General features: G+C 39.7%; 1 protein-coding gene across 30 annotated transcripts in view; it reads left to right on the top strand.

Annotated features, from left to right (window-relative positions):
• Positions 1-14,808, top strand: part of dlg2 (discs, large homolog 2 (Drosophila)) — a 355,760-nt gene that overhangs the window by 335,169 nt on the left and 5,783 nt on the right. For 23 of the 30 annotated variants that reach the window (XM_017692671.2, XM_017692676.2, XM_017692665.2 and 20 more), the window contains 3 exons: positions 381-557; positions 4,285-4,360; positions 8,096-8,195. In XM_017692671.2, coding sequence (XP_017548160.1) covers positions 381-557; positions 4,285-4,360; positions 8,096-8,195 — 353 coding nt within the window. Of the gene's footprint in view, positions 1-380; positions 558-4,284; positions 4,361-8,095; positions 8,196-8,424; positions 8,471-14,808 lie in introns of all 30 variants that reach the window. The other 7 variants (XM_017692653.2, XM_037547049.1, XM_037547051.1 and 4 more) reach the window with 2 other exon arrangements.

Raw genomic sequence — 14,808 nt, 5'->3', positions numbered from 1 at the left:
GGCGACTTTACAGGAGAAAGGAAGGGACTTTTTTGTTGTAAGTTAATGTAAAAAGATTCAAAGTTGTTTTGAGCCTTTTCTGTTGGTCAATTCATCATGAAATGTTCACACAGCATAAATGGCAACTGCTGTGCTCAAATAATGTAGACAAATGAATTGAATAAAATAAATAGTTACATGATTCTTACAGCAACTATATGCCCTTATGTGTATGTGTGTGGCCTGCTGTCTCTCCTGGCAGGTATCACTAGTGTGCTTTTAGACACATTCAGACATTAGCCCCAATTTGAGTTGTCATAGCGACAGACTTCTGCAGACTAGGAAGGTAGAAATAACTATCTGTATATGTGTGTGTGTGTGTGTGTGTGGTCTCTCTGCAGGGCTCTGTTTGACTATGAGCGGTCGAAGGACAGTGGCTTGCCCAGTCAGGGTCTCAGTTTCCGTTATGGAGACATCCTGCATGTCATTAACGCATCTGATGACGAGTGGTGGCAGGCGCGGAGAGTCACTCCAGACGGAGACAGCGAGGAGATGGGCGTCATCCCTAGCAAGAGGAGGTACACATTATCACAGGAAGACATATTTGTAAACACGCATCAATTTAACATGCTTTGTTTTATATACAGTACTAACATGTTATTACTAATAATACATATTGATCAGTATTTTACAAACAATGAATTATTCTCTTAATTTCTTTACTTCTTGCTTCCTGAAACAAATTATCTCAATACTCACTACTTTACTTCTGAGTCACTATCTAAAACCTACACAGCTGCACCAACCTCTCCTTTCAGTACTTTTTTCTGAAAGAAAGAGCCAATCACAAACATAATTTAAAAGGCCTGTCACTATCTCTGACTTCACACACAGCCAGTTATGTTTGAATAAAATGCTGAATGGCTGATGCCACAAACCTAGAAAAACCCATAACCTAGCCAGTAGAAACAGTTTGAAAACAGCTACCGTAAAATAAAATCTTTAAGAATAAAATAAAAAGCTTATAGAAGTTGATGGCTAGACAGGAGTCTGGTCTAGGTGTTTAGATTGTGGCTGTGCTTTCTTGGATTTGTATCAATCAGTTGTATATTAGTATGATGCCTCAACAGATTGTCAGATGTCACAAGTTCTTTTTTAGGGCTGTAATTGAGTGAGTGATTACAAGAATTCAAACTGTAATTGTTCCTAGGAAAAACAAATTATATTATTGTAGTGCATTATATAAGTGTAGATTTCAATACTATAATTTGTATTTTTAGATGGTTTATTCAATATTTAACTATTTAGGCAACAACAGGAAGTTATTAAATGATAAATAACATAGTGTATCTGTTGAGAGTAATTTCTTTAATCAAGTTATCTGCTTCAAGAGTTAATCTTTTGAAATCTAAGCATTCAGGATATTAATTCTATAACTTCATTCTTTGTGCTATACAGCTGCTTCAGTTATTTGGGAATCATCTACAACTCTGTTCATCACTCCTGAACATTTGAAATGATTATTTTGCTACATTGTCCTAGCTTCCTACTAGTTATTTGACAAGCATAGAATTATTTTATACATGTATCTGCAAACAAAATCACTTTATATTAATGAAAACATTGTTCTGGTTTGGTTTCAGATGAGCAAATGTATTAGTTTAGTACACAATTGAGCACAATTATTAGTTTAGTACACAATTTTGACTGTGTTTGCCCGTTTGCCATGTGTTCTTGAGCAACACCCAGCAACCTGAAATAATGCTGAGCACTGCTTGTACCACATGCATAATGTATACTCTCACCTAGCCTGAGTCTACGTGAAACAGGCACCTGAGTCAATTTGAATAAAAAAATCTGGACCATAAACATTTATTTGCTTAGAAAAACAATAATATCAGAATAAATACACGCACACTCATTATCTAAGCTGCTTTTCTTCCTGGGTCATGGGGGGTGCTGGAGCCTAGCCCAGCACTTATCCATCGCAGAGAATAAATACAAAGAACATTAAATGATCGATTGATTTTTCTTTTTTTTATTGACACACTGTCTTGGTGGTAATTGTTTCCAGTGCACAGTGCAGATGTAATTAATGCTTCTAATACCAGGCTTTTTACAGTGAGTGCCACTTAGAAATCATGGAGGGGTCTGAAATTTTCATCTTAAGTGCATGTCCACTGTAAGAGACATAATCTAAAAAAAAAAATCTGGAAATCACAATGTATTATTTTTTTAATAATTTATTTGTGTGTTACTGCTGCAAATAAGTATTTGAACACCTGTGAAAATCAATGTTAATATTTGGTACAGTAGCCTTTGTTTGCAATTACAGAGGTCAAACATTTCCTGTAGTTTTTCACCAGGTTTGCACACACTGCAGCAGGGATTTTGGCCCATTCCTCCACACAGATCTTCTCCAGATCAGCCAGGTTTCTGGGCTGTTGCTGAGAAACACAGAGTTTGAGCTCCCTCCAAAGATTTTCTGTAGGGTTTAGGTCTGGAGACTGGCTAGGCCACTCCAGAACCTTGATATGCTTCTTACGGAGCCACTCCTTGGTTATCCTGGCTGTGTGCTTTGGGTCATTGTCGTGTTGGAAGACCCAGCCACGACCCATCTTCAATGCTCTAACTGAGGGAAGGAGATTGTTCCCCAAAATCTCGCAATGCATGGCCCCGGTCATCGTCTCCTTAATACAGTGCAGTCATCCTGCAGTCATCCATCATTCTTCGTCTTCCAAACACAGCGAGTGGAATTAAGACCAAAAAGTTCTATTTTGGTCTCATCTGACCACAGAACCTTCTCCCATGACTCCTCTTGATCATCCAAATGGTCATGGGCAAACTTAAGATGGGCCTGGACGTGTGCTGATTTAAGCAGGGGAATCTTTCGTGCCATGCATGACTTTAAACCTTGGAAACAGTTGTGCCAGCTCTCTTCAGCTCATTGACCAGTTCCTCCCATGTAGTTCTGGGCTGATTCCTCACCTTTCTTAGGATCATTGATACGCCACGAGGTGTGATCTTGCATGGAACCCCAGTCCGAGGGAGATTGACAGTCATGTTTAGCTTCTTCCATTTTCTAATAATTGCTCCAACAGTTGATCTTTTTTCACCAAGCTGCTTGGCAATTGCCCCGTAGCCCTTTTCCAGCCTTGTGGAGGTCTACAATTTTGTCTCTGGTCTTAGCCATGTTAGCAGTTGGTTTACTTACTGATTGTGTGGGGTGGACAGGTGTCTTTGTGCAGCTAACGACCTCAAACAGGTGCTTCTAATTTAGAATAATAAGTGGAGTGGAGGTGGACTTTTTAGAGGCAGACTAACAGGTCTTTGAGGGCCAGAATTTTTGCTGATTGACAGGTGTTCAAATACTTATTTGCAGCAGTAACACACAAATAAATTATTAAAAAATCATACATTGTGATTTCTGGATTTTTTTTTAGATTATGTTTCTCACAGTCGACGTGCACCTAAGATGAAAATTTCTGACCCCTCCGTGATTTCTAAGTGGGAGAACTTGCAAAGTTGCAGGATGTTCAAATATTTATTTTCCTCACTGTACATACTAAGGCTTATCATTCAGTAGATAAACATACTTCAGTGCAAACTGGTTGAGTTTTCCTTAGGTTATAGAAGTGTGTAATGAAACTTTGGGCCCTCCAGCAGGCCCTGGCCTTTTAAGGGTGTAATATGTTGTAATATTACACAAAAAACATATAAAGTAACATGCAATACAATAAAAAGTGAGTTAACATGCGTCAATGTTTATTAAACCATTTCCAAACCAATCTCATTGCATCCAGGCATTGTTTGTAGTTATCATCCATCACCTGGTTTAGCAAAACAATACTTCATTACTTGACTTGAATACATCTATGTGAAAGCTAGGGGAGACATCTGGAACTAGGCTTTGTTCTTCAAACTAGCACACAAAATCTCAACCACTGTTTTTTTAAATTAAGGAATTCTTGTTCATTTTTACTGTATTTATGGGTTATGCGTACATTTATGAGTATATTTACTGAGAAAGGCACACTTATTGCCAAGATAAATATTTTTAAACAGTGTGCTTGGGTATATACATTACTGTATATATACAGTAGTGTGTTGTCTGTGAAAAAAATATTACTGTGCAAAAGCAGCTGAGAAAATTATATACAAAACTATTTATATAGATAGTATGTTTGTACTGTGTTCAATTATATGTATTGTATTTCATGTGTGAACTGCTTGTGTGGATTTGAGAAGGCTATGGCCTCTCTATAACCCTCTCTCTCTCTTGTGTGCACTTTCTCTGTGTGGCAGGGTGGAGAGGAAAGAGCGAGCCCGTCTGAAGACAGTCAAGTTCAACGCGAAGCCTGGCAGCATTGACTCTAAAGGGGTGAGTACTGAACTCTGCCACTTATCTGTGAATCTACTGGTCTTGTTTAAGGGGGGAAAGATTTATCAGTGCCAGTATGCAACTGTTACACTTTACAAACTTTATTCACCAGCTACGGTGCCATTAAAAACATAAAGCAGCCCTCTGAGTGGCATCCAGTTTGACATGTCACTTTAGATTCCGTCTTTTTACTCGGACCAGTCTATCTGGTTTAAGATCAGTTCTCCTCCGCCATCTCACATTTACTTTTCCACTCTGAGTATAATTGATGGCTGGTCAGTCACTCAAGCACACGCAATTGTTCTCTCGAGATTTGCAGCACACTCTGTACTTCCGGCAGCACAGCAGGAGTACTCGCAGCTCAGTGTAATATCAGGCCTTTCACTTTTTCTCCTTATATTCATGAGAATCACAGAGAGAATGCATATTACATCATAACATGAATGATCAAAACGTGGTAAATCTAACACTGGTCATTTGCACTGGATTGTAATCAAGACCAGAGTGCTGTGCATATAATAAATTTTCAGCCAGATTTTATACCGTCCTTGTTATGTTAAATGTATCCATAGCAACAGCTTAGCCAGGCCTTACTTTCTCTCTCAAAGATTCTTAATCTGCCTTTGTAGTCTTTTCTCTGGCAACAGTAGTGATGCTGGTGTAAGCAGAGCTTATAAAATTGGCACTGAGAAATCAATTCAGGGGTTTAATAGCCTGAAATGCCAGCTGGAAAATGATCTACATACTTTATTGTAAATTGTCAGATTGTCACTGTTTGAAAATATGTTTAACATCTTATGAGCTATGCTGTTGCTGTAAAGGCTCTTAAAGTGAATGTGTATGTGTAGATTTACTGCCATCAGGATTCGGTCACATACAGTTTGTATAAAGTCTAGGACAGAGCGTAATCTTCATCTGGCCATTTTTTAAATACTTAAGCAGATGTGGATGTGCATGTAGAACAAAACATATATTTCAGATAAAAGTACTACATAGAGCTCTAAAGGATGACACTTCACATGTATAAGACTAACAGCTTCCTAGATCAGCTCTACACTCCTTGTTTATTCTCTATTATATCCTTATTTGAAGGTTGCCTTTACAGGGACTGCATAACACATGCATAAGCATTGAATAACGTGTTAATAAAGCAATACTTGCGTATTTATGAACAGTTTATCCTACTAATCACAAAATTACATGTTTTATGAAGTAAGTGACATTGTGTTGACAGAAAGGGCCTTAAACATTTTTTTGTTTCCATTTATAACACTTCTATGAAGTAGCATTCCCAAGTAAAGAATTTTATATCTAGGCAGAGGTCTAGTTAAGAACGCCATCAGTTCCATATATTTGTACTTGAATTACAGTGAAAAAGCAGTTTCTACTAAGAGACCTGTTTGACTGTTTTGACATGCACAGTTAAGACTGCCATACAGGTCTCTTTAACAAAATATTTTCATTAAAAATGTAGTATAGTTTTGATATATAATACATTTGATATGTAATACATATCATTTGATATATACATTTGAAAGCAAGTCGTGTCGTACTTTTGTACTCAAGTAGAAATACAGACAGAGAATGTCTGCTTTTACTCAAGTACAAGATTTCTACTTGTTTTGTTTTGTATATTTGTATATTCATATATATGGGAAAATATGTATGAAAATAAATAGTGTAGGGGTGTCAGAATCTTTCATTAAACTGATACACGATTCCTACCTTGGCTGCTACCTTAAGTTCCATTACATGTGAATAATGCTTTATAACAGTGTCATAAATGGAAGAGATCTGCATCACTTTAGTTCAAGGGCCTGTCTGTCAACACAATGTCACAAACTTCTGATGTCATTGTGCAGTTACTGACATAAGCTGTTTATGAACATTCAATTATCGCTTTATGAATACATTAAATATATGCAGGTAGCCTTCAAATAAAGTGTTACCGAATATACTGAAGAGCAGTGTTCATAAGGCTGTGACAACAGTATGAGCCTTTCTTGACAACTGACATAGAAATTTAAAGCTTTTTTCCAACAAGTAATTGTCATAACTGAAATGACATCAGACTGGACAAAAGCAGCCTTTATGACAACTGACTCTTGTTGAAATAAGCCTTTATAAAAGTTTACATAGGTTTATGAAAGGCTTATGTAGGTGTCATGTAGCCTTATGAAAGCTGTCCCTCAGTAAAATGTTACCGAGAATATTATCCAAAATATTCTCAGTTTTGTAACATGCTTATTTTTATTAATGTAAGATAGATAGATAGATAAACATACACCGCACTTGTACTGTAGCCCATCCCAGCATATCAGCTGTGCGGTTTATTTTGCTGTCGCTCAGCCTGATACTTCGTCGAGCCCCAAAGCCTCTCACTGTCCTGCATGCTTGATTTCTTTATCTGAGTTGTTTTCGTGTGTTATCTGTCTATCTCAGCATGGCTCTACTCCCCACTGCTGCATGGCTGGAAACAAGCTTCAGGCCTCTTCTGTTCTTTGTTAAATGTTCTGTTCTGTGTTTGATCATGTTGTTTTGATTTCTGTCCATTTGACTTGTCTGAGAAGTCAGCCAGAGCAGAGGTGGTGCGGACAGCAGCGGTGGTGGTGACAACTTTTCATTCAATGAGCTATTCCAAGCGCTGGCATATGTACAGAGAAAATAATAAGGTGGTAGATCTATCTCCACCTCCAATATTAGAGCCTGCTAACAAAAAATTGACTCTATGTTCTATAAAGCTCCTCCCACAAATCCGTTCTACAGTGTGATTAAATATTTATTTCATTCTGTATATGAAAGTTTACGCTGTTAAGATGAATGGGGTATAGTTTTTTCTTGTGTAATCAAAGTTTTTTGGGGATGTGTAATTGTTAGAATTTCAGCAAGTCAACATTTTTATAATTCTATATATTTTATTGTTTAAATGCAATTTTGCATGGCCATTTTTGTGGAGAGGTGTGAGGTGTTTTTACAGCAGGGTGTTCTTACTCCTCTCCCTTTGACCCCTTATTGCTTTCGAGCAACTCAACACAGTGTTAAAATATTTTCCAAACAGAGACTTAACACTGTCATGAGTAACAGTAACACTGAGGAACAGAAAAAAAATGATTTGATTTCATTATAAAGTAAATTAAAAATATCTGATTTTTTTTTTGCCATTGTAAGTTGGTCCATTGTTCAGGTTGAGGCTATTATCTCATTTTTGTGCATTCTTTCTTAGCAGCTGTTGCAAGTTTGTAAAAGCTTTATACAACATTGTCAGGGAACAGAAGTTTAGAGTTTAGAATTGCTACTCTTCCAGTTTAAAATGCTATACTACTGAGCTGGACTGTGTTGGGATATCTAATCAAATCTAGGCAGATTGATTGGAAATGACTGACAATCACTTTTATATTCTAAAAGCATGCATACATAATAAATAAATAATGCATTTTAAAATTACATATTATAAAAAACTTGTTAGGTTGAATGGGACTTTTGACAGTTCTGTAGCTTGTCCAACCTAGCAACAGTAGCTTCGACAGAATGCATTTGTGGCAGAAGCAGGTATAGGACAGATGGATCCCATTGCAATACAGAAACAGGCATCAAAACAGGCTACAAGCATTCTGAACATTCTGCCTTGGCTGCTGTCTTTCCCACCTCTCTCTGAGCGATGTTGTTTTGTCAGCATGTGCGTGTGTGACGGCATCTCGAGCCCCCTGTCTGCCCCATGCTCTCTCTCCCACACAGTCATTCAGTGACAAACGTAGAAAGAACTTCATCTTTTCACGAAAGTTCCCTTTCTACAAGAACAAGGAGCTGGACGAGCAAGACGGCAGTGACTCTGAACGTAAGTAGCTGTGCACTCAGTCGCACATGCAACACACACCTTGTGTAGGGTGAAAGGTGTAGGAGTGTGTAGGGAATCCAGGGATGCTCTGTGCTCTGTTCTACGCCCTCCCTCTAACTTTGCTGCTGCGCCTATTCTTCTTCCCTTCCCTCTTTCTATTTCTATCCTCTCTGCCTCTCTCTCTCTGATCCTCCTTCACTCCATTTCTGTGGACGGCTATCTGATGTAGGACATCTCTGGAATAGGGGACGACGGGTATGGGACAAAGACGCTGAGTAAGTCTCTGCAGGAATGGTCCCGCTTTTGACACCTCCCCCCTCCCCTCCAGAACAGTTTTTACGCTCGGCTCTGTCTCTTTCTGTTGCGTAACACCTGCAAGTCTGTAACACCTGCAAGTCTGTAGGGACGGTTGGCATGGTGGTGTAGGGTTCAAGACTGAATGGTTGCTTTCAGTCCTAGGTCTACCCATTTAGTATGTCTTTGCTGTCACTGCATGATAATAAACTAGCACCCACTTTATTTGGAAGTCTGCTTCTTTGTCAAGCACTTTGTCCTTGGAGAGATCTAATGTTATCTAATGATACTGTCTAGTTATAACCTGCGACACTAATGGCATGTTATATTTTTGTATTAATTATTTTTACTTCATCAAATATAATGAAAAGTGCTCTCCCCCACCCCCCATGTTAAGGGTCAACTAAAATGTAATAATGCTTTTATGTCAATATTTTGTGTATTCAGATATTAGCTACTCATAAATAATGAAGTATTGCTTTTTAAATACATTCTGTGCCTGTGCACATTCTATAAAGGTAGTCTTAAAATAATGCTATCATATCTGTCATGAGGCGTGGTGGGTAGCACTGTTGCCTCACAGCTAGAAGGGCCTGGGTTCGATCGGGTCCTCTCTGTGTGGAGCTTGGATGTTCTCCTTGTGTCTGCGTGGGTTTCCTCCGGGTTCTCCGGTTTCCTCCCACAGTCCAAAGACATGCAGTCAGGCCAATTGGACATGCTACATTGTCCCTAGGTGTGAGTGTGTGAGTGATTGTGCATGTCTGTTTGTTTGCCCTGCGATGGACTGGCGACCTGTCCAGGGTACGTCCTGCATCTGGCCGATGACCGCTGGGATAGGCTCCAGCACCCCCCCCCGCAACCCTGAGGGAGAATCGGCTTAGAAAATGGTTGAATGGATGGATATTTGTCATGATACTGACATTTTTTTGACATCTAAACTAATGGAAAAATCTCAGGTGTCATCATGTTGTTATTTATATAGTTATTTATGCAGTTACATTCAAATATCTTTTGTAAATCCAATGTATAGCAAAAAAACAATTACCAGCTAACTCTAGACCTCTAAGAATTCCACCAATTTTCCAAAATATCTGCATAATTAAATTGCTGTGATGTAAACAAAGTCATTCAAAGTGCATTGATGTGAAATAGTGTGCTGTAGTGAAACTGACAGACTCACAGACTTACCGATTTCTTTATAACACCAATGGATGGAACCAGGGATTGCTAGGTCGACATCATAAATATTACCATTTTATCTATTATTTAAAATGACCAGTGAACTTTCATGTGTCTACTGCCTTTTCATATGTAATGTTGAGAATGGTAAAATAATGCTAAATCTTAAAAAATAAATTAATTAATTAATTTTTTTTTAAAAAGGATGCTGTTTTGCCTTACAACACCCTCCATGTACGGTACCTCTCCACCATGAGTGCTTTTTTCAAAAATGGCTAAAACCTCAAAACTCTCTTAAGATTGTGTCTCAGGTTTCAGGCAGCTTATTCATATTCATTTCATATAATGGCTTTCTGTAAGTTAGCTTTTAGAGGTACATCCTTCTGACATCTGGTTTCTCTAGAATTGTGCATTTCACATTAACCTGCTCTGATGACATCTTGATGCTTTTCCTTATGTGGATATTTGAAAAAATGGTGGAATTTCTTGTTAAATATGTAACATACATCCCTTTCATTTAAATTTCAGTATCAAATAATGTTCTCTTTGAATTCTATTGACCTGAGAAAAGGTCAAGTATTTGCTTTCTATTCTCTCTTCCTCACCATCTAAAATTCTGCTAACACCCTGCTTCCTGCACTGAGTGCATTCTGACAGTATTAATAGAACTGCACAGCTGTCACGTCTGGGGCTCACAGGATGGGGAGAGCCATTAAAATAGTTCTTGCACTTTTAAGCCTTATGAGTGTTTCATTTAACCATTTTGAAACCACAGGGAGTCCAAAGGGGACGTTTAGGGCTCCTGAAATTTACTCTGTTCACTTTATGAAATCGGATCATTTCAAATCAGATATTATTGCTCCCTAGCTCATAACTCTAAATGCCATCTTTGAGCGAGAAGTATAGTCACCTCAAATGCTTTTGATATTTGAATTAAAAACACATCTGGCAGAATGCCCTTTTACTGCATGCTGAAATTGAAAGGAAAAGCAGGTGCTGAATGATCTGGTCAGTGGACTCTGGGCACTCACTGGGAGTTCACTGTCAGAATCTGTCATAACTTTGTCTGAGGCTAGTTTGCCTTGAGCTATGAGACAGGCAGTAGAGGATAGACAGTAAAGACAGCAGGTAGCAGGATAGAGTGACAGACAGTGGTGGGATTTTGAGGGCATATTTAAAATACTAGATAAGCTCCGGGCTAACTATAACTGATTAACACCTTGTTACTGCCGATATCAATAACTTTTTTGGTTATTGGTCTTTTAGTTATTTTTAAGCAACTTTAATACATACATTGCAATAATAACAATAGAAATTGTCACACTTTAAATGTCACTTCAAATTGAAGTGTTTGGCTTTTTTCTGAGATGAATAATTTATAAATTGTATTTAATTGCTGCTTGACTGGAAATGAAACAAGTGAAGGGCGGTTTCTGACAAGTCCGGAACATATGTATTCTAAGAAATACTATTAGTGCAGTGTAATTTTATCTCTCTCTCTCTCTCTCTCTCTCTCTCTCTCTCTCTCTCTCTGTCTCTGTGTGTGTGTCAGTTAGTACTGGCCATTCTTTACATCTTCATTGGACTCTGTACTAATTGGCTGTGAGGAGCACTACGGCAAAGTGACATAATTTTCTTTCTACTTCTGGATATGCCACCAAAGTTTACAATTTTAACTTACAGTTTAATCATGTTATGGGGTAGGTAGAAGGAGCATTAGGAGTCTTGCCCAAAGACTCTTACTAGCATAGGGTGCTTGCCTTGGGCAGCTGTATTACCCACTACGCTATACCAACCATTTACCAGGCAAACATCAGCATGGTGCCCCCACACATCCTCACCCCAAAATATTACTCCATTCATCAAGCTGTTTCTTGAAATTTGTACGTATTTTAAACTATTTTACTATTTCACTCTCTGACAGTTTGTAGAATTTTGAGAAACTATGTTTGAAGGAACTAAAATTATCTGTCAAATATAATTATATAATTATCTGTCATTATCTGTCTTGAAACTGTTGGAATAGCATTTTCATTTTTTCACAGCTATCCCATAAAGATCAGTTTTAGATATATTACATACATGTATGATGCTTTCACTTGCAAAGATCTTACACAGATTTTAATAGTCATGCCTGCATGAATAACATGATCAGATTCATATCTGGTTGGTCATCAAAATCTGTTTAGAAGTATGATTATTATGTTACATTTCTCAATGTCAAGCACTGCCTCTGCTCCTCCAAAAGCAAGAAAATCTGAGATTCTGGTTTTCTCAGTGTTTATGTGCCCAGACCACTCCAAAGGTAGTGCTGCTCTGAACCAGTGCCCCTATAAAGGGTGTACTTTGTGTACTTCTGGTGCCGGTCCCAAGCCCGGATAAATGGTGAGGGTTGCGTCAGGAAGGGCATCCGGCATAAAACTTGTGCCAAAACTATCATGCAGATCACAAATATGATTGCCATACCTGATCGGTCAAGGCCCAGGTTAACAACGACCGCTTCCGGTGTTGTTGACCAGCAGGGTGTCGGTGGAAATTGGACTACTGTAGGTTGAAGACCATCAAAGAGATGAGGAGGAAGGCGGGTTAGAAGGCAGCGAGAGAGAAGGAAAGGCAGGAATGTGGAGGTTAGAGTAGGGACTCTGAACATAGGGACAATGACTGGTAAAGGCAGAGAGCTTGCAGACATGATGGAGAGAAGGAAGGTAGATATTCTGTGTGTCCAGGAGACCAGATGGAAAGGAAGCAAGGCCAGGAACATTGGAGGTGGATTCAAACTGTTCTATCATGGTGTAGAGAGGAAGAGAAATGGAGTAGGGATAATCCTAAAGGAACAACTTGTGAAAAGTTTTCTGGATGTAAAGAGAGTGTCAGACAGAATCATGAGCCTGAAGTTGGAGGTTGATGGTGTAATTTTGAATGTGGTCAGTTCATATACACCACAGGTTGGTTGTCAGTTAGAGGAGAAAGAGGAATTTTGGAGTAAGATGGATGAAGTGGTAGATGGTGTCCCTAGAGAGGAGAGATTAGTGATTGGTGCAGACTTCATTGGACATGTTGGTGAAGGGAACAGAGGGGATGAAGAGGTGCTGGGTATGTATGGTGTGAAAGACAGCAATGCGGAAGGTCAGATGGTTGTAGATTTTGCAAAGAGAATGGAAATGGCTGTGGTGAACACGTATTTTCATAAGAGGGAAGAACACAGGGTGACATACAAGAGTGGAGGGAGGTGCACACAGGTGGATTATATCCTTAGCAGGAGATGCCACCTAAAGGAGAATGGAAATTGTAAAGTGGTACCAGGGGAAAGTGTATCAAGGCAGCATAGGGTGGTTGTCTATAGAATGAGATTAGAAACAAAGAAGAGGAAGAGAGTGAAGACAGAGCCAAAGATTAGATGGTGGAAGCTGAAGGAGGAGGATGGTTGCAGGCAGTTCAGGGAAAAATTGCAACAGGCCCTTGGGGGCAGTGAGGAGCTACCTGAGGGCTGGGAAACTACAGCTAAGGTGGTGAGAGAAACTGGCAAGAATGTGTTGGGTGTTTCGTTTGGTCAGAGGAAAGAAGACAAGGAAAGTTGGTGGTGGAATGAGGAAGTCCAGGAGAGTATTCAGAAGAAGAAGGCAGCTAAGAAAAAGTGGGATAACCAGAGAGATGAAGGAAGTAGGCAGGAGTACTGTGAGGCTAGTCGCATAGCGAAAAGAATGGTGGCAAAGGCAAAGGCTCAGGCATATGATGAGCTGTATGAGAGGCTGGACAGTAAAGAAGGAGTAAAGGACTTTGGCTAAACAGAGAGATAGAGTTGGAAAGGATGTACAGCAGGTTAGGCTGATAAAGGATAGAGAGGGAAATGTACTAGTGAATGAACAGAGAGTGTTGAGTAGATGGAAGGAGTACTTTGAAGAACTAATGAATGAGGAAAACGAGAGAGAGAGAGGAGGACAACGGGGGGAGAGATAGTGGATTAGAAAGTGCAGAGAATTGGTAAGGTGGAAGTGAGGGCAGGATGAAGAATGTAAAGGCAGTTGGTCCAGATGACATACCTGTGGAGGTATGGAGATGTTTAGGAGAGAAGGCAGTGGACTTTTTAACCAGGTTGTTTAACAAAATCCTGGAGAGTGAGAGGATGCCTGATGAGTGGAGAAGCAGTGTACTGGTCCCCATTTTTAAGAACAAGGGTGATGTGCAGAGCTGCAGTAACTACATATGTATAAAGTTGATGAGCCACACCATGAAGGTATGGGAAAGAGTTGTTGAAGCAAGGCTAAGGCAAGAGGTTCAGATCAGTGAGCAGCAGTTTGGTTTCATGCCCAGAAAGAGTACCACAGATGCAATTTTTGCGTTGCGAGTGTTGGTAGAGAAGTACAGAGAAGGTCAGAAGGAGCTACACTGTGTCTTTGTGGATCTAGAGAAGATATATGATAGGGTGCCAAGACAGGAACTGTGGTACTGTATGAGGAAGTCAGGTGTAGCTGAAAAGTATGTTAGGGTGGTGTAGGACATGTATGAGGATAGTGAGACAGTGGTGAGGTGTGTAGTTGGAGTGAGAAATGGTTTCAAGGTGAAGGTAGGGTTACATCAGGGATCAGCTTTGAGCCCCTTCTTGTTTGCAATGATGATGGAAAGGCTGACAGATGAGGTCAGGCTGGAGGCTCCATGGACCATGATGTTTGTAGATGACATTGTAATCTGTGGTGAGAGTAGAGAGCAGGTGGAAGAGAATCTGGAGAGGTGGAGGTTTGCACTGAAGAGGAGAGGAATGAAGGTCAGTAGAGATAAGACGGAATACATGTGTGTGAATGAGAGGGAGGCAGGTGGAAAGGTGAAGATGCAAGGAGTAGAGGTCATAAAGGTGGATGACTTCAAATATCTTGGGTCAACCATCCAGAGCAATGGACAGTGTAGAAAAGAGGTGAAGAAGAGGGTGCAGGCAGGATGGAGTGGATGGAGACGGGTGTCAGGGCTGATGTGTGACAGAAGGATAGCAGCATGAGTGAAAGGGAAGGTTTACAAGACAGTAGTGCATCCTGCTATGATGTATGGTTTGGAGACTGTGGCTCTGTCTAAAAGACGGGAGGCTGAGCTGGAGGTGGCAGAGATGAAGATGCTGAGATTTTCGTTGGGAGTGACAAGGATGGACAAG

This window comes from Pygocentrus nattereri, chromosome 18 (assembly GCF_015220715.1).
Source record: "Pygocentrus nattereri isolate fPygNat1 chromosome 18, fPygNat1.pri, whole genome shotgun sequence".
Taxonomy (NCBI): Eukaryota; Metazoa; Chordata; class Actinopteri; order Characiformes; family Serrasalmidae; genus Pygocentrus; species Pygocentrus nattereri.
This window is presented reverse-complemented; position numbering and strand designations above follow the sequence as displayed.